Genomic DNA, 25,761 nt, shown 5'->3' with positions numbered 1-25,761 from the left:
ATCCGGCCCTTTCTTTCAGAACATGCAACACAACTCCTCGTTCAAGCTCTTGTTCTGTCCAGGCTGGACTATTGCAATGCTCTCTTGGCAGGTCTTCCAGCCACTTCTATCAAACCTCTACAATTAATCCAAAATGCCGCTGCGAGATTAATCTTTAATGAGCCGAAAAGAACGCATGTCACACCTCTGTTCATCGATGTGCCTTCTAGAAGCTTGCGTTCTGCAAGTGAACGGCATATTATTGTGCCATCTCAAAGAGGCACAAAATCACTTTCACAGACTTTTTCATTAACTGTTCCCTCCTGGTGGAATGACCTGCCCAACTCAATCCCAGCAGCTGAGTCCTTAACCATCTTCAAGAAACGACTAAAACACATCTGTTCCACCTTTATTTGACCCTCTAACTCTAATACTTTCTATTCTATTTTAATTCTACGTTATCTATATTTATCTTTTTTATTTATTTATTTTTTTAATAAAAAAAACAAAAACAAACACTAGCTTTCTATTTTTTCTATATATGTATATATGCATATGCATATTTTTTGCATCATGAAAAGTCACATGGGGCAATTAGCTTTTCCCCATTTTTAGCTTTCTATTTAATGCTTGTACTAACTTCATGTTTTCCAAAGTTTTACACCTGAAACTTAAATTCTTCTTGAATAGAATATATGAATAGAATAAATGAATCATGGGTGACAAATTGCATTTGTAACTAAGTGTTTGCTTTTGCATGAGGCAAAGCTGACAGATAGTAGTCCAGTATAAATTCCAAAATCAGTGTCATATCAGCCATAAACAAGAAATTACTTAAATGAACAATACAAATGCACTATTTTGTGTCTTAATCTCAACTTTCACATGCTGCTGCTGCTCTTATTGTTCATGCTTTAGGCCAACGATGCAGTGTTTCTCAGAGGTCCTGCTGCTTTCATGATGTTGGCATGTGCCAAACTGGTTCAAACATAAAGCCTTTGTAGTATAAAAGTGATTTGGAGTGAATCCGGATCACTTCCTCTTTTGGAAATCCCTTCAGGTGTCTGATGGCCCGGGATTAGACGGGTCGTGTTTTTCTCTCCTCGTTTACATGCTGTGACTCGACATGCAGAGCGCAGGTGAAGTGTCTATTGATTAGTGGAGTTCCTGCATTAATGCGTGTTAGTGTCGCAGTCGATTGACTCGTTGTAAAAGTACAGTTCCTGTCCTCCCAAAGCTCAGGGTCATGTGTGCATGTGATCCATTAGCTAAACGAACAAGACAAGATCAAGACATCCTCCAGTTCAATCTCAAAGCGCCATGACGACACAAGGAGAAAACTGTCCTTTAGAGGTGGGGGGAAAAAAAAAAAAAAAGCATGCCACTACAACATAATTTCATATCTACATTTTATCAGCCACCAGATCTCTACTGAGATGAGTCACTGCAAAACCATGAACTACTTAGAAGTGTGGCATATAATCTAAATGGTGGCATGTGTGCTGTGTATCATTGACATAATCTCCACATAGCCCTGGAGTCAATTTTAGTCACAATTTGTTTGCAAACAAGCATAGTTTCATGTTCGATTAGCCTACATGTTTCCTATTGGAGCAAGAAATCAAGATAATCAAGAGCTCAAGGCCTATACGCTTAGTTTATGTGGCATGAGTCATGATTTGCTATTTGCTTCAGTTAGTTACAGAAGGTGGTGTTTATAATGTTTGAGAGGTACATTCTTAATCTAGATTATTGATTATTATCAAAAAACTGCACATTTTAAATGTGCACCAATAAAGTTGTTGTTGTCATCTTCCAGGAGCACACAGACATTGTAGACAGCATGCCCACTTTATTTTGCATAATATTTACGTGAATGTGCGAGACTTCCGGTTTATTAGCTGCTATAGTAGAATAACAAAGTGCGGTAAACATCAAAGCCGTTTGCGCTACAAACCAGTGTGTTTATGATTATGATAATACATTAAAATTATATGATAGCAAATACCAGTTTGCAATATCAAGCAGCATAACGGACTGTTTTAGACTCACAAATGGCGCACAAAATTACATAATTTACCTTATAAGGAAAAAAAAAAGAAAAGGTGACTTAAAAGCTAACAGGCATGGAAGGAAAGACACTAAATTAAGAACATATCTTTAAGAAAAGACTGTTTTCAAATTAAGTGCCACACTTTTGTCTTGTAAGACTCACAAACTCAAAGTAAGCCGCGTAACGCGAGTCAGCAGCAGCAGCAGCAGCAGCGAGGCAGGAGTTCGTACGCGCTGCGCGGAGCGGGTCGCGGTGACCCGGGCTGAGATTCGCTGACACGGGTGATGAAGGAGCACAGAACATTTTTAGCCCCGCTACCCCCATCAGTACCCCGCCCGGGGCAGATGATCTCAGCGCCATCAGGAGCTCAGCATCATTAGAAGGTGTTAATTGGAGTTAGTCGGAGTCTTCGCTTTCTGTCAAGAAGTCTGACAACAGAATTCATTAGACTTAAAAATACCGGGGCATTGAAATGAATTCAAGAGGGATTCGCTGATGAGGAAGGATTGTGAGCTGACAGGTGACTTAAAAGCTAACAGGCATGGACTGAAAGACACTAAATTAAGAACATATCTTTAAGAAAAGACTGTTTTCAAATTAAGTGCCACACTTTTGTCTTGTAAGACTCACAAACTCAAAGTAAGCCGCGTAACGCGAGTCAGCAGCAGCAGTAGCGAGGCAGGAGTTCGTACGCGCTGCGCGGAGCGGGTCGCGGTGACCCGGGCTGAGATTCGCTGACACGGGTGATGAAGGAGCACAGAACATTTTTAGCCCCGCTACCCCCATCAGTACCCCGCCCGGGGCAGATGATCTCAGCGCCATCAGGAGCTCAGCATCATTAGAAGGTGTTAATTGGAGTTAGTCGGAGTCTTCGCTTTCTGTCAAGAAGTCTGACAACAGAATTCATTAGACTTAAAAAATACCGGGGCATTGAAATTAATTCAAGAGGGATTCGCTGATGAGGAAGGATTGTGAGCTGACAGACGGAGCAGAGCTCCGAGAGGGTCCAATTCTCATTAAACATGCATGCCAAATATGGGCCTAACCTCGTGCGTCTTGCTTAGAAAGTTTATCAGCACGACCAGCATCTCATATCTGATGCGTAACATTCACACTTTCATTGAGCTTCAGTTGCCATCAGTTGCCTCCTCAATTAATAAAATGCAATGTGTCAGAAATTTAGGAAAGGTCTTTAAAGATAGTTCAGCCTTTCGATCACCATGCGCTTTTAAACATGAAGTCATACGTAAAGCACACATCTTAATAAGCTGTTGATGTTTAATTATAAGTTCTTTAGGTGTATGGGTTCTTAAAAAGCAGATACATGCTGTAAAAAAAAAAGAATGCTGTTTTGAACATGCATTTTCTGTAAAGCTGCATGCTTTGAAACGATGCGTATTGTGAATAGCGCTATACAAATAAATGTGAATATTTTGAACAACATAATGCGTTACATTTCTCGGACAAAGTGTTGAATGCATTGGAAGTACAATCGTGCGGTCACTGTACAGAAGCAGCCCTAAATGTGTTCAGCAGGGGTTAAAAAGGAAAATGTATTTGTGTCTTTTTCATCTAAAGCGCAGAAAATAGTGGCATAAAAGACGAAGAGAGCAAATGAGGAACTGCAGTGACTTCCTCTGTCACGTTCACTCAGAATGCGTTTCGTGTGATCCGAAATAACTCCGGGAAAAGCTGCTGAATATACAGACGACAAACTCCAGCTCACCAGAACGCGTTCAAATAAAGACACAACGGCGCGTTTGTGGTTGATCTGGAGATCGAGATCCATCATGATGTTTCTGGAGAAAACGAATAGACTCTCGAAGAATAATTAGACTACACTGGTGTTCAATGCAACATTTAAAAAGAACGACTCTGTTGACATTTAAGATTTAGAATATTATTCCACAAAAATAAAAACAGTCTAAAAACAAAACTGATCTTTGGTTTATTGCAGAAATTTTGGATAAGTCTTAAATGGCAAATATTAGCTATATTTCAAAATCAACCCAAAACGCGTTTGTTTTCTAATTTAATAATTTTTGCATTTAGCAGACGCTTTTATCCAAAGCTATTTACAGTGCATTCAAGCTGTACATTTTTTATCAGTATATGTGCGTTCTCTGGGAATCAAACCCACGACCTTTTGCGCTGCTAACGCAATGCTCTACCACTGAGCCACAGGAATAATTTTCTATGTGCTTTAACAAACATTTCACTCGTTGCTGCGCGAAACATCTGTTGGTTTATTAAAATATTACGTGTTCATGTTGTAAACTGAACGTTTAAAACACGACGTGGAGTACAATATTAAATAAATGAACGAATTTCATTGTAATAGTTTTTCTTCTAATGAACAGGCTCATGAATAAGTCTAATTTCAAATTGGATTTTCTAATCACACAGGAAATATACAAACTACATATATTTAAAAATGAAGATAGAAGTGTTAATATTACAGTGCAAATAAAGACAAAGAAAGTATGAAAAGCACATTTTATTTCACCTTTCATAACAGTGCCATGAGAACATTTGTACAAGATACATCACAATCTAAAGTGCACAAATACTGTACAACAGAGGGGTCTTAAATAAAAGGAAAATCACATCGGGCGTCATAGAAAAATATGATTAAAAAGAATTAAGGGCATGCTATAAAAAGAATCAAAAGTAAAAACCTCATGAAAATGAAGCGTGTTTCACAAATGAGCAAAAAAAAGGAACAAGCACAACCGGGTGCACGAAAGCTTTGGCACTTGCAGATTAAAAGATTAAAAACACAACATAGGCAGATCACTTCAAACAAAATAAAGAGAGAGAAACAACCCGAATAAGCAGTTCTTAAGGGCTTGTGTAGAAGGCGTAATAACCCATGGCTTTATGGCTCTCTTTGTTGTATTCCTCAGTGGTCAAGTCCTCACACTTTATAGTGGGTGAAGCATCTGTACTGGAACCTCCGGGCGAAACGCGCCGCCTCTTACACACCATCGAGTATCCGCTGGTGTCCCCCGAGTCTACGGCCTTCAGCACCGGCGGGGCCTCCATCCAGGGGCCGGTGCTGCCAGTCGTGTGGGCCGCCGTGGAGCTCTCGTCCTGCAGCTTGTCTTTAGAGGACAGCAGGTCATCGGTGTACGCTGGAGGGCTCGGCCGGGGCGACCAAGGCAGGCCGGTGGTCATCTTCCTCGGATACGAACTTCTGCTGCTCCAGCCGGCCGCCATGGAAGCGAAGGCCGAGTCGGGGTAATAGCTGAGTGCATGCGGACTCTGCAGCGGAAGCGGCTTGATGCCATACGGCAGGAGGCTGGAGGCCGAGTACTCGCTCTCATAGGACAGGTCCAGTTTACCAGACACCCCGCTTTGCTGAACGGGCCCCACGAACCAGCGCTGAGCCGAAGCCGAGCCTGCAGCAGAGTCTTCGCTCGGAGGAGAAAGCAGGCCGTTGGTCTGTGGCACAGCACGCTCGCTGCCGTAGAAGCGGTGGTTTTGCGGCAGGTTGTTTACAAACTGGTCTTGGAAGAAGGGCTGCATTGCATAGCGGGCGCCGGGGACAATCTGGTGCGACCGCGGAGAATCAGTCGGAGAGGGCGTCAGTCTGTCGCTCTCTGCAGCCGTGTACATCCTGAGAGAGAAGCGGCAGAGAAAGACAGAGGCTGTTAGCAGTTTGTCTTATTGCTCTAAAGTAACACTTTCTGATCAGTTGCCTAAAATATGATGCCTTGTGCAATATCAATCGATGCATAGTGGAAAAAAAATGGTGCAGAAACAATTTTCACTGTGAGATTGCTAGTACATTTCACAATTAATTACAAAGAAACAGCAAGTAACACACTGAATTAAATGAGAAATTTTGAAATGGAAAGAAATAGTATTTTTATTTTGTGAAAATGTACTGCAATAATCTGTTTTATTTACAAAAATTATTCAATATTTTTACAAGTGTAGCTACACATCTTCACTAAACAGAAGGAAAATTAAAAATATATTAAAAATTATGGAAAAATATTGTTTACAAGTGTAGCTAAAGATCTTCGCCAAACAGAAGGAAAATTTTAAATATATTATTACAAAAATAAAATTATTTGTGTGTGTGTGTGTGTGTGTATATAAACATACATATATATATAACATTAGTTAACTACATTAGTTAACACAAACTAACAATGAAAAATACTTAAAGCATTTATTATTTAATAATTAAATATTTAGTAATAAATAACTGAAATTAAAAGTTTAATCCATTAATATTATTTAATGAACCTAAAGCTAACATGAACTAACAATGATCAGTTGTATTTTTATTCATGCACATTTTTAGTTAACGCATTAACTGTTAACTAATGCGACCTTATTCTAAAGTGATACCATATAAATATTGTAAATACAGTCCCAATTTACCCGTGTTCACCCTTCATACTACAGAATTTTATAAACATTGCACTGTAGCATAAATGCATAGAAAATGGACTCAAAGTTTGAAACCCTTTCTTTTAAATAATACAAAAATGTTTCATTATTCAGAAGAAAGGTTTTCAGACTCTAAATGTAAAATCTGCAGCTTGAGAGTTTGCGTATAACTTGTTAAAATAAAGGGACTGACAAAACGAAGGCCTGTATATTTTGGAGGGGTTTCGTAATGTGCTCTTTGTCACTTTCTGTAGTATGAAATGCACTTACGAATCATAATTGTCTCTGAAGCCTTTTGCGAAGGGGTTGTGATCGATCTTGAGTTGTGTGATCTGCAATTAAACACAAACACCAGGAGTTCAGAAGCAGAGCGAAATGCAGAAGTGGCTGCAGGGAGCTGCGGCTGGGTTTCTGCTTACATCTGTGTTCTGGTAAGCCGTTACAGCGATGAACTGGTTTTCAGGGAAAGTGAAGGTCTGTGTTTTAGCTTCGTTGTTCATGTCCTCCACACCATCCTCCGACACCTCCACGATGTGCAGCCGAGGCTGGTATTTATGCAGGGACTGCAAGACGATCATCTATTTGAACACACACACAAACAGACGGCGTCAGTGTTTGTGCAGAGTTCATGGCCAGTGCTTGCAGTTAGACATACAGAGGTGTCAAAGCCACACTGAAGACCTCTGAGATGACTGGAAGCTTCTACACGCACGCAGACTCATCTTTATCTTTATTTTTAAATGCACCAGATGCATCAGTTCTTTGCAACTCGTACTAAAACATCAGTAAATTATTAAGATGCGAAGATTCTGCTTTTTCATACATATTTGGTGTTAAAGACCGTATACTTCATGCCTTAGCTTAAAAACATCACTTCCCAATAATAACATATCAGCATTTTTTTCTTCTTTTTTTAAAGTCTAATAGGCCTAAATAAAATACACGTGTGTCTTTACAATAGTTTCCATCCACACTTCCTAAATCTAACATGTACATTAAAACAATGAATACTGCTGTACTTGTTGAGCAGAGTTGTAATGGTATTTGTTTACTTGAGTATTGTTGTTATTTGCGCCCTTGTTGTTGGTTAGCTTCAGTTTTCCGAATGATATTTCTTGCCTCATCCAGTGTGCTCCAGTGTTTGGTGATTCTGGGTGAACATACACCTTGTTTCCTACAGAAAAGCAAAGAATATGAATGTTTTGTTTGGTATTGCATTATTAGTTTGTCTAAACAGACAGATAAAGCATCCAAAAAAGCAGCAGTGAATTTTAAGAGGTAAAAAAAATAAAAATCTCCTTTATGAAAAACCGATGTATCGTGACTAAGAGCGATTTGTTTTGAATAATTATAATACATATAGCAGAACAACACGTCCACCCCCGCGTGTTCTCGAGTGCCATCACTGCAAATCGCTCACGTTAAATGTGAAACTTGTTTCATTGCAAAATGCACTCATTTGTAAACGGTTAGACTGTTAAACAGTGGAAAAAATGATTAAGCTGAAATAAAACAGTCGCGCGCATTCAGAAACATTTTGGGAAATCGTAACATCATATTTTAGCTTTAAAGCGCCTGGTAGATTATTTAAAGAAACTCGTTGATTTCCATGCGTTTCCATTATAACATACCATGGAAGATTTTATTTATTTAACCAATTCGTTTATCAACACAACATCGAGAGAAAAAAAAAAAAAAAAAAAAAAAAAAAAACACTCAAAAGAAAAAAACAAACATCTATATCATCTTTTCGTTTTATTTGATTATAAAGTGCATATTCGTTTAATTACATGTATAATAATATAGTATTTTATTGAACAAAAACATAAAGATATAACCGGATGTCATGATGCTCAAATAATTTTCATATCATCTCGGGTTTTTCTTCTTCTCACCTTGCATGTTGTTGTCCGCTTTCCCGCAGGTGACCCATTTTCCGCCCTGAAATCTCCAGTGGTTGGGATCGGCCAGAATAACCTCCACAAACACGTTATAATGCGCCGTCAGGTTCAGTCCAGTGATATTAAAACTCAGAAAGGGGAACATTCGCCTGCGAATATGATCGTTAATAAAACACGAATTAGGACGGATTCGGGTTCGTTTTATCATCCTGCGAAAATGAATTCGTTATTCAAATCAGGCGCATAATTTTATTAATTTGTAATTGACATACTGTATGTCTGAAAAACTATTTTAAACCATGCATTTATGTTCTAAATTTTTTTTTTTGAAGCACAACTTTAGGCTACCAGACCAGACAATATTTTTTCAAGCACATGAAGTTTTCATTCTTACCTGCCCTGTTTGGTGATGATCATCTCAGTCTGATGGCGATGAAATTTGAGCCACAGCGGTCTGTTACACAGGTACACCTGCGCCCTCGCCGCGGAGCCCGAACCCGGGATGGGCATCGAGCTCAAACTGGAGCCCGGTCCGGGATAGGACGGGTACAGACACCCGGGACCCTGTCCGAACTGATACCCGCTTCCAAACTGACTCCGACTGGCGCACACGGCGGAGGAGAACCCGGCGGGCGGAAGAACCGAGCCGTAATGCAGAGACGACGAATACCTGGACCCGTTTGCGCCGCTGTACACCGACCCGGTCTGGCCTCCGTACGGGAAGAGAGAGCACGGGTTGGTCACGTCGGAGCTCGGTTGGGTGGAGGATATGAAATAGCGATCAGTGCCCAGCTCGTCGATGTTGTAGCGGCGGGCGCTGGACAGCTCATCATCTCCACCGATCACCGGGGAGGTTTTACGCGCGTCCGGTACTGCTGCTTTTGTCCCGGTGAAGCTCTCGCTGTCAGACTCATCCATCAGCGCGCTCCCACCGCTCAAAAACTTCTTGGCCCCGGAGCTCTGCTCGGCTTCAGTCCGGTCCATGTCCTGAAAGTCGATCTGCGTTGACGCTGGGCTGTTGTTGGTGCTCTCCGAGGACGACGACAGGTTATAGAAGGTCTTGGGTAAGTTTACAGATGCGCCAGGGAGGACGCTTTCTAACTGCATTCTTCAATGCACTGATGAGGATCAATCAAAAGCAGGTGGAGATCAATAAGTAGATCACACCAGGACGCGGATCCGTGCGCCCCGCAGCTTGACCTCTGAAGCGACACCTCCGGTTTTTCAACAGTAATCTGTGAGTGACAGAATTGTTTGAGAGTGTTTATATATGAGCCCACTCGAGGGGGCGGGGCCTCGGCAATTCGTGCGTTCTGAACGTTTTCTCATTGGCTCGGAGACCTTCGTTTTTAACTCTACTACTATTTAAAACACATGCATTTTTGTTCTTTTTTAATTTGAGCCAGGGCTTCTATTTTTATTGACTTAAAATGTATCCTTGGTAGAAAAGTAGGCCTACTGTTATCAACAATATTTTTTTTTTATATATATATAGGCTATATTTAATTGGAATGTCTACAATTTGTAGTTTGACAAACATTTCTAACAGAACAATTCAAAATTCGTTTCCAGCCAATTAATGAGTGTTAATTTGAGACTGACATTGAACCCACAGAGGAACCTGACACCGTTTTAGAAGCACCGAAAACAAAACAATTAACGAGTCCTCCAGGCTGACCTGAGAACGGTTTTACTTGGCAACCCAAATAATTAACAAACGATTAACGGGGAAACCAAACTCACCACAGACTGTCAGGCAGCACCGCCATGCCTGGATTTGTCGTGTGGCAGGGGTTAGAGTTGAACCCTCTCCGGCTCAGTGTGTTTGGGGTTAATCACGATGCACCTGCACGCGCTCAGACGCTTTTCTGCGCACAAAACTCGACCAGCAGCGTAAGTTCTCTGTTGTTGACAACGAAACGCACAAGTAAACATTCGAACATGCAGTGAGATTTTAACGTGCAATTACCCAATGCATTTCCCCTATAGAAAAGTGTTGTTTGTTTATATATTTACGTGCCTAATCTACGTGTTCTAATGTTTATTTCTATTGTGAACTCTGTTTCAGCGTCTACATGATCCGGGCGAAGAACTGCAGGAGATTGTTTTCGGCTTGCACGAGGTGAGTGTGGCGTGAGACGCGCTCGTGCGTCACCTGAGGGGTTCTAGAAAAAAAAAAACACCTTGCGCCTTTAATAATAATAATAGAAACAGGCTTAAAATATATCCCGGTTTTAAAATAAATATATAGTTTTTAGTTAAAGCAAACAAAAATACATGCAGCTATTCTCTTTAGAATTAAAAATAATAAACAACATATTAGCTCATTGAAAATAGGCGTAACTTTTTGTTCATAATTCCTAAATAACTAATACTAAAAAATTATTGCTTTAAGCTACTGAATAAAGCATTTATTTCTAGCATACTCATATTTGTTTATTAAATGGGCTACCATGCATTCATTAGGCTATTATATGTTGAAAGCGAAACGTTTGCTGCGTGCTCGAAATAAGCAGGTTGTGTTTATCAAAACGTCTGGACGATTCAAACAATATCCGGACACATTTTCAAAACGAGAGGAAGAAAAAAAAAAACCCCAGGTCAACAGATGGAAAAACAATTGAGCCCCAGTTCACCATAAGGTAATATCTGATTGTCTTTATCATCAGGCGGTGGTAATAAAAAAAAAAGAGAGGGGCGGGGGCAAATCCCACCCGGCTCAACCCCTCTCCAAGCTCAGGGAAACCGGCCAATTATTTTTCCGTGTGAAGGAACCGGTGATCGTGAAGGAAGAGACAGCCGGGCGGATAGACACCGCCTTATTAAAAACCCTTCTGTACTACAAAACTGATAAAAGAGAGAGAGAGAGGCCACAAAAACGCTCCTCGAAGTTCGCGAGATGCGATGCACGGAACCACGCTGACCGGGTGTCGATAATGGTCGGTTACCCGGAAAGGGTCACCCGCTCAGCGCCAGAGCTCTTTAATGAAAAACCCCACCGGGTGTCCTCATCAAACCCATCCGCTGACTCTCTTTAGCTCGTCACTGTAATTAAAATGCCTCGATGACAGCCACGGGCCGGATGACAAATTAAAGAGAGTCTGTTATACATTTAATAGCCTAAGTCACAGGTTCTGGTTATATTACTCGCGAAAAACACTAGCATGCATTAACCTATTCACACTCGAAATTACATTTCTATGTGGCCCATTTGAACTCTTTCTAGTTGCTTTCAGAGTGATAGCATGATTTGACCTGCTGCTGCTCTCACGCAGTATTCCTTAAATCAACTTGAATCTGTAAAGGAAAGGGCTACTCAGTCATTATCAATGTAATGAAAACCAAAGTTGGATTCGGACTTGTCGTTTCAGCTCAGTCGGTGTGTCTAAATTATGAGATCAAATCCTGAAATCATCTCAACTGATAGTATGAGAAGGTGTGATGTAAAGACGATCCACACACACACACACACACACACGCGCGCGCGCGCAGGAATGATTACGCTTTCTCACCTGACAGATCCTGGGTCCCAAGTGCCTTGTAGTTTTTAAGGTGTGAGATTCACAAGGATTAGCTCCCAGCTAAGAGGAATATTGAGACGAGAACGACTTCTGAGAATTCTGCTTTTTTTAGTCATACACTCTTAAAAGTAAAGGTTCTTTATTGGCATCTATATGGTTCCGTGAAGAACCTTTCCATTCCACCAAAGGTTCTTTAGATGATTAAAATGTTCTTCACACTCAGAAAAAAAATGGTTACGGTTCAGTGAAAGGTTCTTTGGGGAACCAAAAGCATAAATGGTTTTTCTACACTCTTGAAAATAAAGGTTCTTTATTGGCATCAATAGTTCCACGAAGAACCTCTAACATTTACATTTGACAAAAGGTTCTTTATAGTGGAAAAAAAAGGTTCTTTGGATTATTGGATTACTGTTGTAGAAAAATGGTTCTTTTAATAACTGTTCACTGAAAGGTGCTTTAAGGAACCCAAAATGGATCTTCCATGGCATCGCTGTGAAACCCCCCATTTGGAACCTTTATTTTTAAAAGTGTGTCTGCCATGCTATTAAAAGAGATCAAATAAAGAGTTCAAATAAGCTTTGGAACAGTTTCAACAATAAAGATTATTTTTTGCCGTCTATATGGTTTCATGACGGATCTTTAACATCCATGGAACCCTTTCCATTCCACAAAAGATTCTTTAAAGTGGGAAAAGGTTCTTTAGATTATAAAATGTTCTTCACTCTAAAATATAAAGGTTCCAAAAAGGGGTTTTCGCAGCCATGTCATTTTTGGAACCTTTCCACAAACAGTTCTTAAAAGAACCATTTATTTACTTAGTGTGAAAAACATTTTAATAATGTAAAGAACAGTTTTCCACTTTACAAAACTTTTTAGGAATGGGAAAAAATCATGGATGCTAAAGGTTCTTCATGAAACCACAGATGCCAATAAAGGACCTTTATTTTTCAGAGTGTTCACACTATGTTCTTAAAAATTATAAGGTTCCCAACTGCAGTTTTTGCAATGATTCCATTTTTGGAAGCTTTCAGTGAACAGCTCTTAAAATAACCTTTTTGTTTTCTGAGTGTGAAGAACATTAATCTAAAGAACCTCCAGGGAGGTTCCATGGATGTTTAAGGTTCTTCATGGACCGTAGAAGCCAATAAAGAACCTTAACTTTTAAGAAAAAGGTTCTTCTGTTGAAAACATCCTTTTGGATCCTTTTTTTTTTTTTTAAGTACATGAGTTGCCTTAGTTTATTGCTTTGTGTATTTAGGCCAAAAATATGTGTGCACATTATCCATGTGCAGATGTGTGTTATGAGCAGGGAATATGTGTGTGTATATGTGTGTTTGCATGTGTGCAATCTAGAGATGTGTGAAGAATTTGGGGAAAAGGGGCTAAAAATCTGTGAAAAGACAGAGAGGGGGGCTGCAACTCAGCTGGAAACTGATTGGCTGCCAGCCTGAGGAGGAAATAAGAATCTGCTGTCCTCTCCGGTCTGGGACCTCAGTGACCGGGCGCAAGATGTCTGCCACGGCCCCCGAGGGCCCCGCGGCGTCCCCTCAACACTCCTCTGCCTCTGAAAGCGTATTTCTAATTTTATTATTGACTCCAAATGCCACCCAGTCTTTATTTCCATCGCTCGGTTTCTCTCTCGCTCTCTCCGTCCTGAGCGCACTGGAGAGAGTCGGGCGAAAGGCTGCGGGTGAATCAGGGTCACTCAAAATCAATACTGGGCTTTTAGATGGGACAGATACATAAGGGACGGTAATAGTCTTAAATGTTCTTTTGTAACTCTCAGAGGCTTTGAGAGAGGAGACGGTGGAGTTGGGATCCTGACTAATTTTTAAGCACAAAACTTCGTTGTGGTTAACAGAACTGAAGATCTGGGTCAGCCACAGTGATTTCACTCGGATAAATGTACACTCTTGACTATAATGCATATTTCTACAGTAGGCCCCTCAGATGTCATTAATGCACATGAAAAATGTGTGTCTTGTTTTCATAGGTGCTTTATAGATCAAGTTTATTATTAGTGGCATGAACACTTTTTTTTCTTCTCTTAAATACGTGTGTGCATCGTAGTAAACGGCACCGTTTGTGCTACAAACCTTGATGAAACCTCATAACATGCCTATTTTTTGGCATGCCCATGCACAAAACAGGCCATTTACAGCATGTAATTGATTATTTAATTTAAACTCAGTGTAAAGTAGTTTATTGGGATGATAATGTGTTTACATACACTATTCCCAAAGTATTACACAAAACAAGTAATGACAAGAAAAAGAAGCATTCAGTATAGCAATAACAATAAAATAAGTGCCAAGTAATGAATAAAATCAGATAAATATTATATATATATAGCCTATGATAGCTCGTAACATGGCTATTTTTTGAGTAGAGGTGTAGTAGTCATTTTCTAAGTGATTAGAATGATGATTTTTACTTGGTAGATGATACATTTTGAAAGCTTGCATATGCATGTGTATTAAATAGCAAATTAAATAATATATATTATGTGCTATTAAAGTGATGTGGTTTTCAGTCTACTCCCCAGCAGCAGGAGTGACAATCGCCATGCACGCGTTTGCGCCCTTTGACCTTTGACCTGTGACCTGTCATGTCACGCCACTGTATGCAGACCTGACGTGACAGCGGCATATCAGCGCGTGCCTTGCGGTGGCGTCGCCGTGCGCGCTAAATGTTCTTGGCGTGTATCATACCGCGGCTCCGTTACTGAGGTCAGACGACAGACTGGAAATACATTTACCCTCAAACGACTGTCAACACCTCGTTAGACCCGACGAACAGAACAGGCCATTTACAGTCTCAAGGTCTAGGCCTAATCGATAAATGATTTCAGTTCAATTCCGTTTGAAGTACTTAATTGGCATGATTGTCATACAACAATTGTTATAACAAAACAAGTAATGAAAACAAAAATAAACATACAATATAACAAATTACAATAAAACCGTATTAAAATAAGGTGCTAAGTAATGAATAAAAATTGTTTATATCTTACCTCATAACATGCCTATTTTTCAGTAGAGGTGTGCTATTAATTTTCTAAATGTTTATAATTATTATTTTTTTCTTGGTAGAGGATAAAAAAGGCTTGCATTTGCATGTATTTTAAATTGCAAATTAAATTAATAATATTAAAAAAATGCTATTGTTTGCTGTTATAGTGGCACAATGTTTTTTGTACTTTATTTATTTATATATATATATATATATATATATGTATATATTCTCTCTCTCTCTCTCTATATAGACTAAGTTGAATAAATTTTTAAATACTTAATTGTATTTGTATTGTGTTTTTTTTATTTTAAGTGTCTTTTGTTTTAGTTTTAGTTAACTATAATGAATCTGGTCATTACATTAGTTCCATTCATTAATGTTGTATTTTACTGTGATATTTCACAGTTGGCTGCACACAACTCTATAAAACGAACAATAAAAGTGCAGCTCTTTCATTCATGAGAAATATGGATTGGTTTCTGAAGCGCATTTCAGTCTCTCATCGCTCCACCGAACCTCAAGACTACCAGAGAACCAAACAAAGTTGAATTACGGCGCATACGCATAGATTCATTCCAACTGAGCCCAAAGTTTAGGTTTCCTCGTAAACCCGCTCCCGTTCTGACCCGTTCACCATGTTCCGTGACCACCCATAAAAGCCGCGTGACCCCCGGCGGTCAGAGGGAAGGAAGTCCCGCCATATTGTTGTCAGAGTCCATCAGCGGCGGACGCACATGAAAGCGGTGCATTCCAGCTTTATGATGCGATCGGTGCGAGATTCATGAACGCCGTCGACAGGATTAACGCGTGCGTCTCATTAGAGGATGCTGGCGCTGAGGGCCACGGCGGGAGGCGAGCTGAGAAACCCGGCCATTAGGGCGTCTCGACTGCGCTCCCGTCTGCTTTCACCTGCGCTGGTCTGCGCTCTCATCTGCGTTATGGGGATTTATTTGCACATGAAGGACACCCAGGCCCGTGGCATCTGCTGACAGTCGCTCTTTAAAGAGATGGATGTCAGTGCTTTCCTTGAGTATCGGATGCCTGTTTGCTGTCAGAGCTTTTTGGGTGAATATTCAGTTATGTTAAGTGACCCCTAAATGTTCCTCGACTTCACGTAACACAAATCAATGCTGAAAGGGCGAGTTCACCCAAAAATGTGAGTTCCGTCGTCATTTACTCACTCCAAACCTGTTTGAGCTGCTTCTGTGCAACGCAAAAGTAGATACAGTGAAAGTCAATGGGGTCCAAAGTTGGGTTTTAGACCAGCTGACCGGTTTCGTCCTTTTCATACTTGACTATATGTAAAAATGTTTAAAGTTGAAGTTTATTTACTTTTCTGCTTAGCAACACTAAGATTGAATTAATGCAGAAAGTACATCAGGAGGTCAAATTGCAAATAAAAGCATGAAAGCAAGATGCAAATACTTGTAAAAATATAAAAACAAATATTCAAAACCTAATAAAGAATACTAAATCAAATAATAAGATATACATATGCATGCATATACATACACCTCCATCCATCCATACACAAATATGCATGCATTCATGTATACCCATAAACATACACTCACATACAATAAAAATAGAAATGAATGAGGTATGTGCAAAAGTGCAATAAAAAAGACCATAAATGCACCTTATGGTCATTAAGAATAACATAAATCAAGAATAAATCAGCTGTTGTGTCATCATTTAATTTCATCTGTGCAACTCAAAAGAAGATGCAGTCAAAGTCAATGGGGTTCAAAGTTGTTTCTGTGTCTTTAAAATACCTTCTTTTGTGGTTGCTGGTTAAGAGGTCAAGATGCTGGTTTGGAATGACATGACGGTGAGTAAATGATGACTTTATGTTATGTGTCCAGTTTCTCTCTATTTCACCCAGTTTTGTCCTTTGCATGCTTAACTATAAGTAAAAAGTCCAATCATAACATAAATCAGGAATAAATCAGACAAAAACTTTTCAAGTTTTGACGTTATTTACTAACTTTATGGCTTTCTATCTTCTGTGAAGCACAAGAGAAGATAATGAAATGTCTGTTTTTTTATACACAGAATGAAAGTCAATGGGGTCCAACGTTGCTTCTGTGTCTTTAAAATATCTTCTTTTGTGTTTTTCCACAGAAGACAGTCATACTGGTTTGAAACACTTTGCTGATTTTTTGAAATGCTGTGATCTGTCAGGCCGCTGTTCATGCAGTGATTTAGTTTAGATGATCTGGTCCAGTTTCTCTCTATTTCACTCAATCATGTCCTTTTCCCAAAGGCCAACATTTGAATGAACAAATAAGCCAAAAATCTGATTTTTTTCATCATTAACTTACAATATGACTTTAATTTTTCTATGAAATACAAAATATATTTTTGAAAAGTGTCAAAATTGCAGTTTGTCTGTAGTAAATGTGGACAGATTCTGCCAAAATACAGTATAAAATGGCTGTGCAACTCGTGCACCATATCTTTTTGAAGCCACACGACAGAATTGTCATTTTTGGGTGAACTAACCCAAGGCTTTCCAAAATAAATAGAGAAATTTGGTGTTGCCGTTTGATTTGGTGTGGGGAATTGCTTTATATTTCTGAATTCCAGCTGTGTGAGTCTTTCTAAGACGGCAGAAACAATAAATCCCGTGGATTAGATGTGCAGCCGTATGCACAAATGCAGATTGCGGATTGAATATTCTGCGTGTTTCCACGCGTCTGCTCGATCTGATCTCCTGTAGTCATCCAAGGGAACTGGGGCCGTCGCACGCCACACAATATCATTAACAAACACATGGATGAGTCCTCAGTGTAACCTCACGCATGAGACGGACCGGCTTTGGGAATATCCTAAAGCAGCACACTTTCTGTCTAGCCCCGGTTAGGTTTGAGTCGTGCACCGTCTTGGCCTCCTAACTGGAGCTGACCTCTGGCTGACCCCGGGCCCGTCGCTGACCCATTTCTCGCTTCTGATCTCTCTCCTCGCAGTACGGTGAAGCCATCGACCGGCCGGGGGCCGCAGGATGGCAGGTGCTAAAAGTTTGACAGCACAGGCCAGAGATACATGTTTTGAAGAAAGACTGATGCGTGTGTGTGTGTGTGTGTGTGTGTGTCTGTCTGTGTCTGTGTGTGTGTGTGTGCGTGTGTGTTGGCATCTGCACTGGAACCAGTTATTTTAGTATTATTTTTATATACTGTTACATTTTTTTTTATTCATATTTTTTTAATTGGCTTTTCATATTTTGTTTTAATTTGAGTTATTTTTTAGTTTTAATTTTAATTTGTTGGCATCTGCACTGGAACCAGTTATTTTAGTATTATTTTTATATACTGTTACATTTTTTTTATTCATATTTTTTTAATTGGCTTTTCATATTTTGTTTTAATTTGAGTTATTTTTTAGTTTTAATTTTAATTTTAGTTTTGCTAATTTAGTTTGGATTTCCGTTTTAGTTTTTATTTGTTTCCACTTTTTGTATTTCAGTGCTTCAACTTATGTCAATTAGTTGCCGAGGCAACATTTCAAATTTTTTTTGTTAATAAACCTGACTGGTACCGAGAAGCAATTAAATACTATCTTTTTATTTTATTTTATTTTATTTTATTTTATTATTATTTTTTTTAATAAATTTTTTTTTTTTTTTAATATTTAATATTTTATTTTTTTTTATTTTATTTTTATTTTTTTTAATAAATTTTTTTTTTTTTTTAATATTTAATATTTTATTTTATTTTATTTAAAAAAATATTAAATAACAATTTTATTTTATTTTTTTAAGTTTTTGTTAATAAACCTGACTGGTACCGAGAAGCAATTAAATACTATTTTTTATTTTATTTTATTTTATATTTTTTAAATGGCAATCATTTAACCCTATATTATAAATATAAAATATTATATAAATAAAAATATATTATATACATTTTTTAATTCTTAATTTGTTAATAATTCATTCAATTCATTAACAAATTTTCGTTGTTACAATTGTTGTGCCAATTCAGAAAACTTAAATAGAATGTAAAATATATAATTATTTGTATCTGAGGAAATACATGTTGTTTTGCATGTTTAATTTATTTTTGTATAAAAAAAATATATCAACTTTTATCAGTCTGGTCAAATAATGCGTCAGGAGCAGGATGTCAGAATCACAGCTGTATTATTTCCAGATTTGAAACGGGTCATTATAGTAAAGTAAAACCATAAAGTGTTTCTTAAAAAAAAAAAAAAAAAAAAAGCATGTACTAAAATAACTCAAAACTGAAAATAAATAAACTATATATAATAGGCTGTTACGGTTGTATTATTTGGTTTCCCTGGTACTCTTTTATGTTAGTATACTATGTATAACAAATTAAAAATAAAAATATAAAAAAAAACTATATAAAACAATAACTTAAAAAACAATAACTAACAAAAATGACAAAAATACACAATTACTAAAATGAAAGGTAAATAGAAAATATACAAATAAAAACTACTTCAAAATATTAAATAACTATAATAGTATCTGGAAAAGGTCAAGTTGAGCACACTGCATTGTGGGATACAGTATTCCTTGCAAATTTGAGTGAATGCAGTAGTTACTGTGAAGCATTCAGGACATTTGCATACTGTAAATGCTTTTCTGAAATCAGTCTTTGTGATTGAGTCTGTGTGAGTGTGTTTTGAGAGTAACATGCTAACTGGCCAAGATTATTCACCGTTATCCTCTCGGTGCGTGCGTGTGTGTGTTTCAGGATGTGTGTGTGTGTGTGTGTGTGTGTGCACTTTGCGGCGGCCCGCGAGTGCTGTTACTCAGGAACAAGCAGGGCTTTTATCACATCTCCAGCTCTGACTCAGAAACTGCATTTTGCCGTGCTCTCTCTTTCTTCAGGACAGCGAGCGGACGCAGTTCTCCTCAGCAGTTCAGTGCAGGAGCAGTCGTGCATGGGCCCCGTCTCTGTGAGTCAGAGGTTTTTACACCTTTCGCTAAACACACACACACACACACACACATCTCTGTCTCTCAGCCTACTCAGGCATATGCTGCTTATGTCGACATGTTTATTGCTTTAAAACTGACCCCACAGAGAGAGGGAATCCCAGGCCCCTGTCTGTCTGTCCTGCAGTCTCTGGAGACGTCTCATCTCTGAACGCTCGTGTCAGTTTAACTGATTCAGGCTTGGATCTTAATGTTGGGTGAATGCTAGTAAAGTGAGATGCTTTTGTGTTTAATATCAGTGTATTCTGTGTGATCTTTAGCGATCTAAACTGCTATCATTTGAGGGGCCGAGCCATTTGAATCATATTTTATAACAACACCAATGAGAAATGATCAGAAAGCAGTAACGTCTTGCATCACCTGTACTCACGCCAGTAGTTCTATATATCGTCATCTTCTCATTATTAGTCACGCAGACAGATTGTTGACTACCAGGGTAAACTATGCTGCACTTTGCATCTTATTCGGTCCTGACTAAGATCACATGTAAATCATCCAAACGTGTGTTTTTACATAGTTTGGAAAATTGGAAAGAGATGTTAATTTGAATAGACAAGTAGACATAATTATTTCTCAGACAAAATGCATACATTGAATTTATAATCTTTTTTTTTTTTTTTTCATTTTAGCAAGCACTTTTATCCAAAACAATATATTGAACACACTTGTAATATTTAAATGTAAAATATAAATGTCTATATATTTATATAAATTATATGAATATATATATATATATATATATATATATACAGTATATATAAGTTTATATTTATATAAACTTTAGTGAGTGACCCTTGTCTTTTATTCCTGCTGTAATGAAATTGAAAAAGTCCTGGAAACGCTGTCTATTCTATCAGTCATCATATCAGTTATCTGCCCTAGAAGAACATACTTTTCAGTATAGGCCAGATTTTCCATATCGGTGCATCCCAGCAGAGCATATTTTCATTTCTAGACGTCTTTGTCATCAGCGGCATTTTCCTTGGCGAGTCTCTGGTCTTTGATGAGGAGAATCTCAATATTGAAGGTGCAGGACAGCAGAGGTCTGTGTATTTATCTGAGATGCTGTACAACAGTCTGGACAAGCCGCCTGTTGACTGGACTCAGATCAGTATCAGACGCTGATCAGATGGGTCTCCAGCAGCCGCATACACACACCCGACAGGCCTGATGACAGCAGGCACGCCTGATAAACAGACCCCCCTTCAACACACACACACACACACACACACACTTACTGTTCTGTACATTTGGACTCCAGAATGGCCCAGTGATCACCTGTGCCTGTTGTTTTTAAACACTGTGACTGTGAGTGAATGTAGACTGCAAATCACATCCATCCATCCATCCATCCATCCATCCATCCATCCATCCATCCATCCATCCATCCATCCATCCATCCATCCATCCATCCATCCATCCATCCATCCATCCATCCATCCATCCATCCATCCATCCATCCATCCATCCATCCATCCATCCATCCATCCATCCATCCATCCATCCATCCATCCATCCATCCATCCATCCATCCATCCATCCATCCATCCATCCATCCATCCATCCATCCATCCATCCATCCATCCATCCATCCATCCATCCACCCATCCATCCATCCATCCATCCATCCACCCATCCATCCATCCATCCATCCATCCACCCATCCATCCATCCATCCATCCATCCACCCATCCATCCATCCATCCATCCATCCACCCATCCATCCAAATTTATATAATTTAAAATGCTTAGGTGGTAGGAATAAAAGGCTTCTTATTCTTGGCCTTTTTCACCAAAGGTACACTATTACACTATCAAAGTACCTGAAATGAACTGTAAAGAGGGTGGGAAGGATCTATCATAACAGGGTTGCCAACTCCGTTTAGTGTTTCTTTAAATTCAGAAACGAAATGCTTTTTTCTGCTCAAGTTAAACTTGATGCATGTCAGCTCAAACTATTCAAATTAATGTCGTCCTTTGAAATACGACTCTGATCGCTTCCCCACAATCAAAGTCAAAGTCCAGGCTGTTCTCAGATCAGCTGCTGTGGGGAAATTCCACCAGCACATGACAGGAGTGTGTTGCTTTGGATCGTCTGTTGGGTGTTTGCGTTTCCTTCTGTGCTTGTAGGTTAGCCATGATGGGAGTCCAGACACATGCGATCTACCCTGAACATGCTGCCTGCGAGAGAGAGAGAGGGGGAGAGGGAGAGGGAGAGGTCTTGGCTTTGGAGGATTTGGACCTCTCAGCCTAGAAACAGCCGGCCCAGTTTGGACTCAGACCTGGTGTTAATGTTCTTTTTTCCTCCAATACAAATCTGTTGTGAAGCAACCCCCAGATTCTCCTTTACCCACAAACCGCATGTGTTTTTAAATGCACTGCAACACACACACACATACACACACACACAAACAGAGAGACATGTTGCTTATTCAGGTATTCATGCATGTCTACACTAGATCAAATCCGACCTTCCTCCCAAACAAAAGATGTTATAAAAGTCTACTTACTTCTTTAAACGGGCAGTGCATTTCATATTTTGAGGGGTTTTCCTCATTATTCACTCAGCCTCATGTTGCTGGACCCCATTGACTTTCATTGTATGGACAAAAAAACATTTAAAAATATCTTCTTTCATTTCACACAGAAGAAAAAAGTCATGCAGGTTTAAAACGACATGATGGTGACTAAATGATGACAGAATTTACATTTTGGGGTGAACTGTCCCATTTAAGCATGTTTTGGTCTTATTGTGATTGATTCATTGGTGCACCTTATTCTAAAGAAAATAAACCTTTTTCTTCCATTTTTAATTTAAATGCAACACCTCTGAGTCTGAAGCAATATTGAAATCAAACAATGTAGAGCAGTTTAATTTCAGTATGGAAAGTGGTTTAGTTTAGTTTCAGTATGAATGGAAGTTAAATGTGTTTGTGAACCATGCAATTCATGGAAGATAAATGTGTAAACATGTCATTTATATATTGATGAAAAATATTGATATTTTTAAGACAGGTTGGAGTTGAAAAATATCAGATAAGAAGGTGTATGAATGACCATATGTTACACAAATAACTCTTTAGTCTGTACTTTCACTAAATCTTCTGATGTTATAAGAAGCCAGAAACCAAAACACCAGAACGTTATTAATGACTATTTGGGGTTTTTGGCTTTTCATGATGTGTTCTTTCAGACTAGGGTAAAGAAAACATCCAAAATACACTTTTAAGCATAAATTTTATTGCACTTTATCTATTTGTGCCTGTAGATTTCTATTACTATACATGTCTTTGTTTGTTCTTCTTTGAAGTTTGTTTCTCCACATCAGCAGCACTTATATAAACCAAAATTTACAGTTCTATTCTTATCAATATTCTGATGGTTTCTACTGAGGGGTTTGTTCATATATCATTCGGCAAGTTTTATTTTTGCATTTTATTTTATGGAGTGCCACAAGGATCTGTCCTAGGTCCTCTACTATTTTCAATATGCATGTTGCCCCTTGGTAATATTATTAGAAAATACGGAATTAGTTTCCATTGTTATATAGTTGAGTATCATCAGCATATCTCAACAAGACCAGATGAAACTTTTAAATTATCTAAGCTAACTCCATCCATCCATCCATCCATCCATCCATCCATCCATCCATCCATCCATCCATCCATCCATCCATCCATCCATCCATCCATCCATCCATCCATCCATCCATCCATCCATCCATCCATCCATCCATCCATCCATCCATCCATCCATCCATCCATCCATCCATCCATCCATCCATCCATCCATCCATCCATCCATCCATCCATCCATCCATCCATCCATCCGAATGTTTTTCTAATTTCATGTCATTTTAATTTAGCTTCCTCCTGCATCCTGTTTCAAATTCATATTCAAAGGCTTAATTTTCTACCCACATAGGGTGGAAAATTTTCTTTAGACTAAGGCTTAATCAAACAACAACTATTATAATGAGCAAAAATATTACATAGAACCTACTCATAGAACTCTTAAAAAAACCCAATACAATTTATATAAAAGATCTATTTAAAATGCTTAGGTGGTAGGAATAAAAGGCTTCTTATTCTTGGCCTTTTTCACCAAAGGTACACTATCCCAAGATGAAAGTACCTGAAATGAACTGTAAAGAGGGTGGGAAGGATCTATCATAACAGGGTTGCCAACTCCGTTTAGTGTTTCTTTAAATTCAGAAACGAAATGCTTTTTTCTGCTCAAGTTAAACTTGATGCATGTCAGCTCAAACTATTCAAATTAATGTCGTCCTTTGAAATACGACTCTGATCGCTTCCCCACAATCAAAGTCAAAGTCCAGGCTGTTCTCAGATCAGCTGCTGTGGGGAAATTCCACCAGCACATGACAGGAGTGTGTTGCTTTGGATCGTCTGTTGGGTGTTTGCGTTTCCTTCTGTGCTTGTAGGTTAGCCATGATGGGAGTCCAGACACATGCGATCTACCCTGAACATGCTGCCTGCGAGAGAGAGAGAGGGGGAGAGGGAGAGGGAGAGGTCTTGGCTTTGGAGGATTTGGACCTCTCAGCCTAGAAACAGCCGGCCCAGTTTGGACTCAGACCTGGTGTTAATGTTCTTTTTTCCTCCAATACAAATCTGTTGTGAAGCAACCCCCAGATTCTCCTTTACCCACAAACCGCATGTGTTTTTAAATGCACTGCAACACACACACACATACACACACACACAAACAGAGAGACATGTTGCTTATTCAGGTATTCATGCATGTCTACACTAGATCAAATCCGACCTTCCTCCCAAACAAAAGATGTTATAAAAGTCTACTTACTTCTTTAAACGGGCAGTGCATTTCATATTTTGAGGGGTTTTCCTCATTATTCACTCAGCCTCATGTTGCTGGACCCCATTGACTTTCATTGTATGGACAAAAAAACATTTAAAAATATCTTCTTTCATTTCACACAGAAGAAAAAAGTCATGCAGGTTTAAAACGACATGATGGTGACTAAATGATGACAGAATTTACATTTTGGGGTGAACTGTCCCATTTAAGCATGTTTTGGTCTTATTGTGATTGATTCATTGGTGCACCTTATTCTAAAGAAAATAAACCTTTTTCTTCCATTTTTAATTTAAATGCAACACCTCTGAGTCTGAAGCAATATTGAAATCAAACAATGTAGAGCAGTTTAATTTCAGTATGGAAAGTGGTTTAGTTTAGTTTCAGTATGAATGGAAGTTAAATGTGTTTGTGAACCATGCAATTCATGGAAGATAAATGTGTAAACATGTCATTTATATATTGATGAAAAATATTGATATTTTTAAGACAGGTTGGAGTTGAAAAATATCAGATAAGAAGGTGTATGAATGACCATATGTTACACAAATAACTCTTTAGTCTGTACTTTCACTAAATCTTCTGATGTTATAAGAAGCCAGAAACCAAAACACCAGAACGTTATTAATGACTATTTGGGGTTTTTGGCTTTTCATGATGTGTTCTTTCAGACTAGGGTAAAGAAAACATCCAAAATACACTTTTAAGCATAAATTTTATTGCACTTTATCTATTTGTGCCTGTAGATTTCTATTACTATACATGTCTTTGTTTGTTCTTCTTTGAAGTTTGTTTCTCCACATCAGCAGCACTTATATAAACCAAAATTTACAGTTCTATTCTTATCAATATTCTGATGGTTTCTACTGAGGGGTTTGTTCATATATCATTCGGCAAGTTTTATTTTTGCATTTTATTTTATGGAGTGCCACAAGGATCTGTCCTAGGTCCTCTACTATTTTCAATATGCATGTTGCCCCTTGGTAATATTATTAGAAAATACGGAATTAGTTTCCATTGTTATATAGTTGAGTATCATCAGCATATCTCAACAAGACCAGATGAAACTTTTAAATTATCTAAGCTAAC

The 25,761-nt window shown here is 38.6% G+C and overlaps 1 protein-coding gene across 1 annotated transcript; it reads right to left on the bottom strand.

Moving 5' to 3' along the window:
* Window positions 1-4,556: 4,556 nt before the first annotated feature.
* On the bottom strand, window positions 4,557-10,157 carry LOC107562445 (eomesodermin-like). The gene is made up of 7 exons (XM_016247076.1): window positions 10,081-10,157; window positions 8,732-9,572; window positions 8,332-8,486; window positions 7,489-7,610; window positions 6,856-7,014; window positions 6,707-6,768; window positions 4,557-5,651 (listed from the first exon to the last, which is right to left on the bottom strand). The coding sequence occupies exons 2-7, from the start codon at window positions 9,442-9,444 to the stop codon at window positions 4,874-4,876; spliced, it is 1,989 nt and encodes a 662-aa protein (XP_016102562.1). The 5' UTR covers window positions 9,445-9,572; window positions 10,081-10,157; the 3' UTR covers window positions 4,557-4,873.
* Between the last annotated feature and the right edge of the window lie 15,604 nt (window positions 10,158-25,761).

Source organism: Sinocyclocheilus grahami, unplaced genomic scaffold (assembly GCF_001515645.1).
Source record: "Sinocyclocheilus grahami isolate Dianchi unplaced genomic scaffold, SAMN03320097.WGS_v1.1 scaffold823.1, whole genome shotgun sequence".
Classification (NCBI taxonomy): domain Eukaryota; kingdom Metazoa; phylum Chordata; class Actinopteri; order Cypriniformes; family Cyprinidae; genus Sinocyclocheilus; species Sinocyclocheilus grahami.
This window is presented reverse-complemented; position numbering and strand designations above follow the sequence as displayed.

What these genes read in the sequence shown, in the direction of transcription:
- LOC107562445 (XM_016247076.1), bottom strand. Translation starts at nt 9,444, where the DNA reads ATGCAGTTAGAAAGCGTCCTCCCTGGCGCATCTGTAAACTTACCCAAG. An exon ending in CAAATAACAACAATACTCAA is followed by an intron (nt 7,015 to 7,488) that starts GTAAACAAATAC and finishes GTGTTCAAATAG; the next exon opens with ATGATCGTCTTGCAGTCCCT. An exon ending in TTCAGAGACAATTATGATTC is followed by an intron (nt 5,652 to 6,706) that starts GTAAGTGCATTT and finishes CTTCTCTCTCAG; the next exon opens with GATGTACACGGCTGCAGAGA.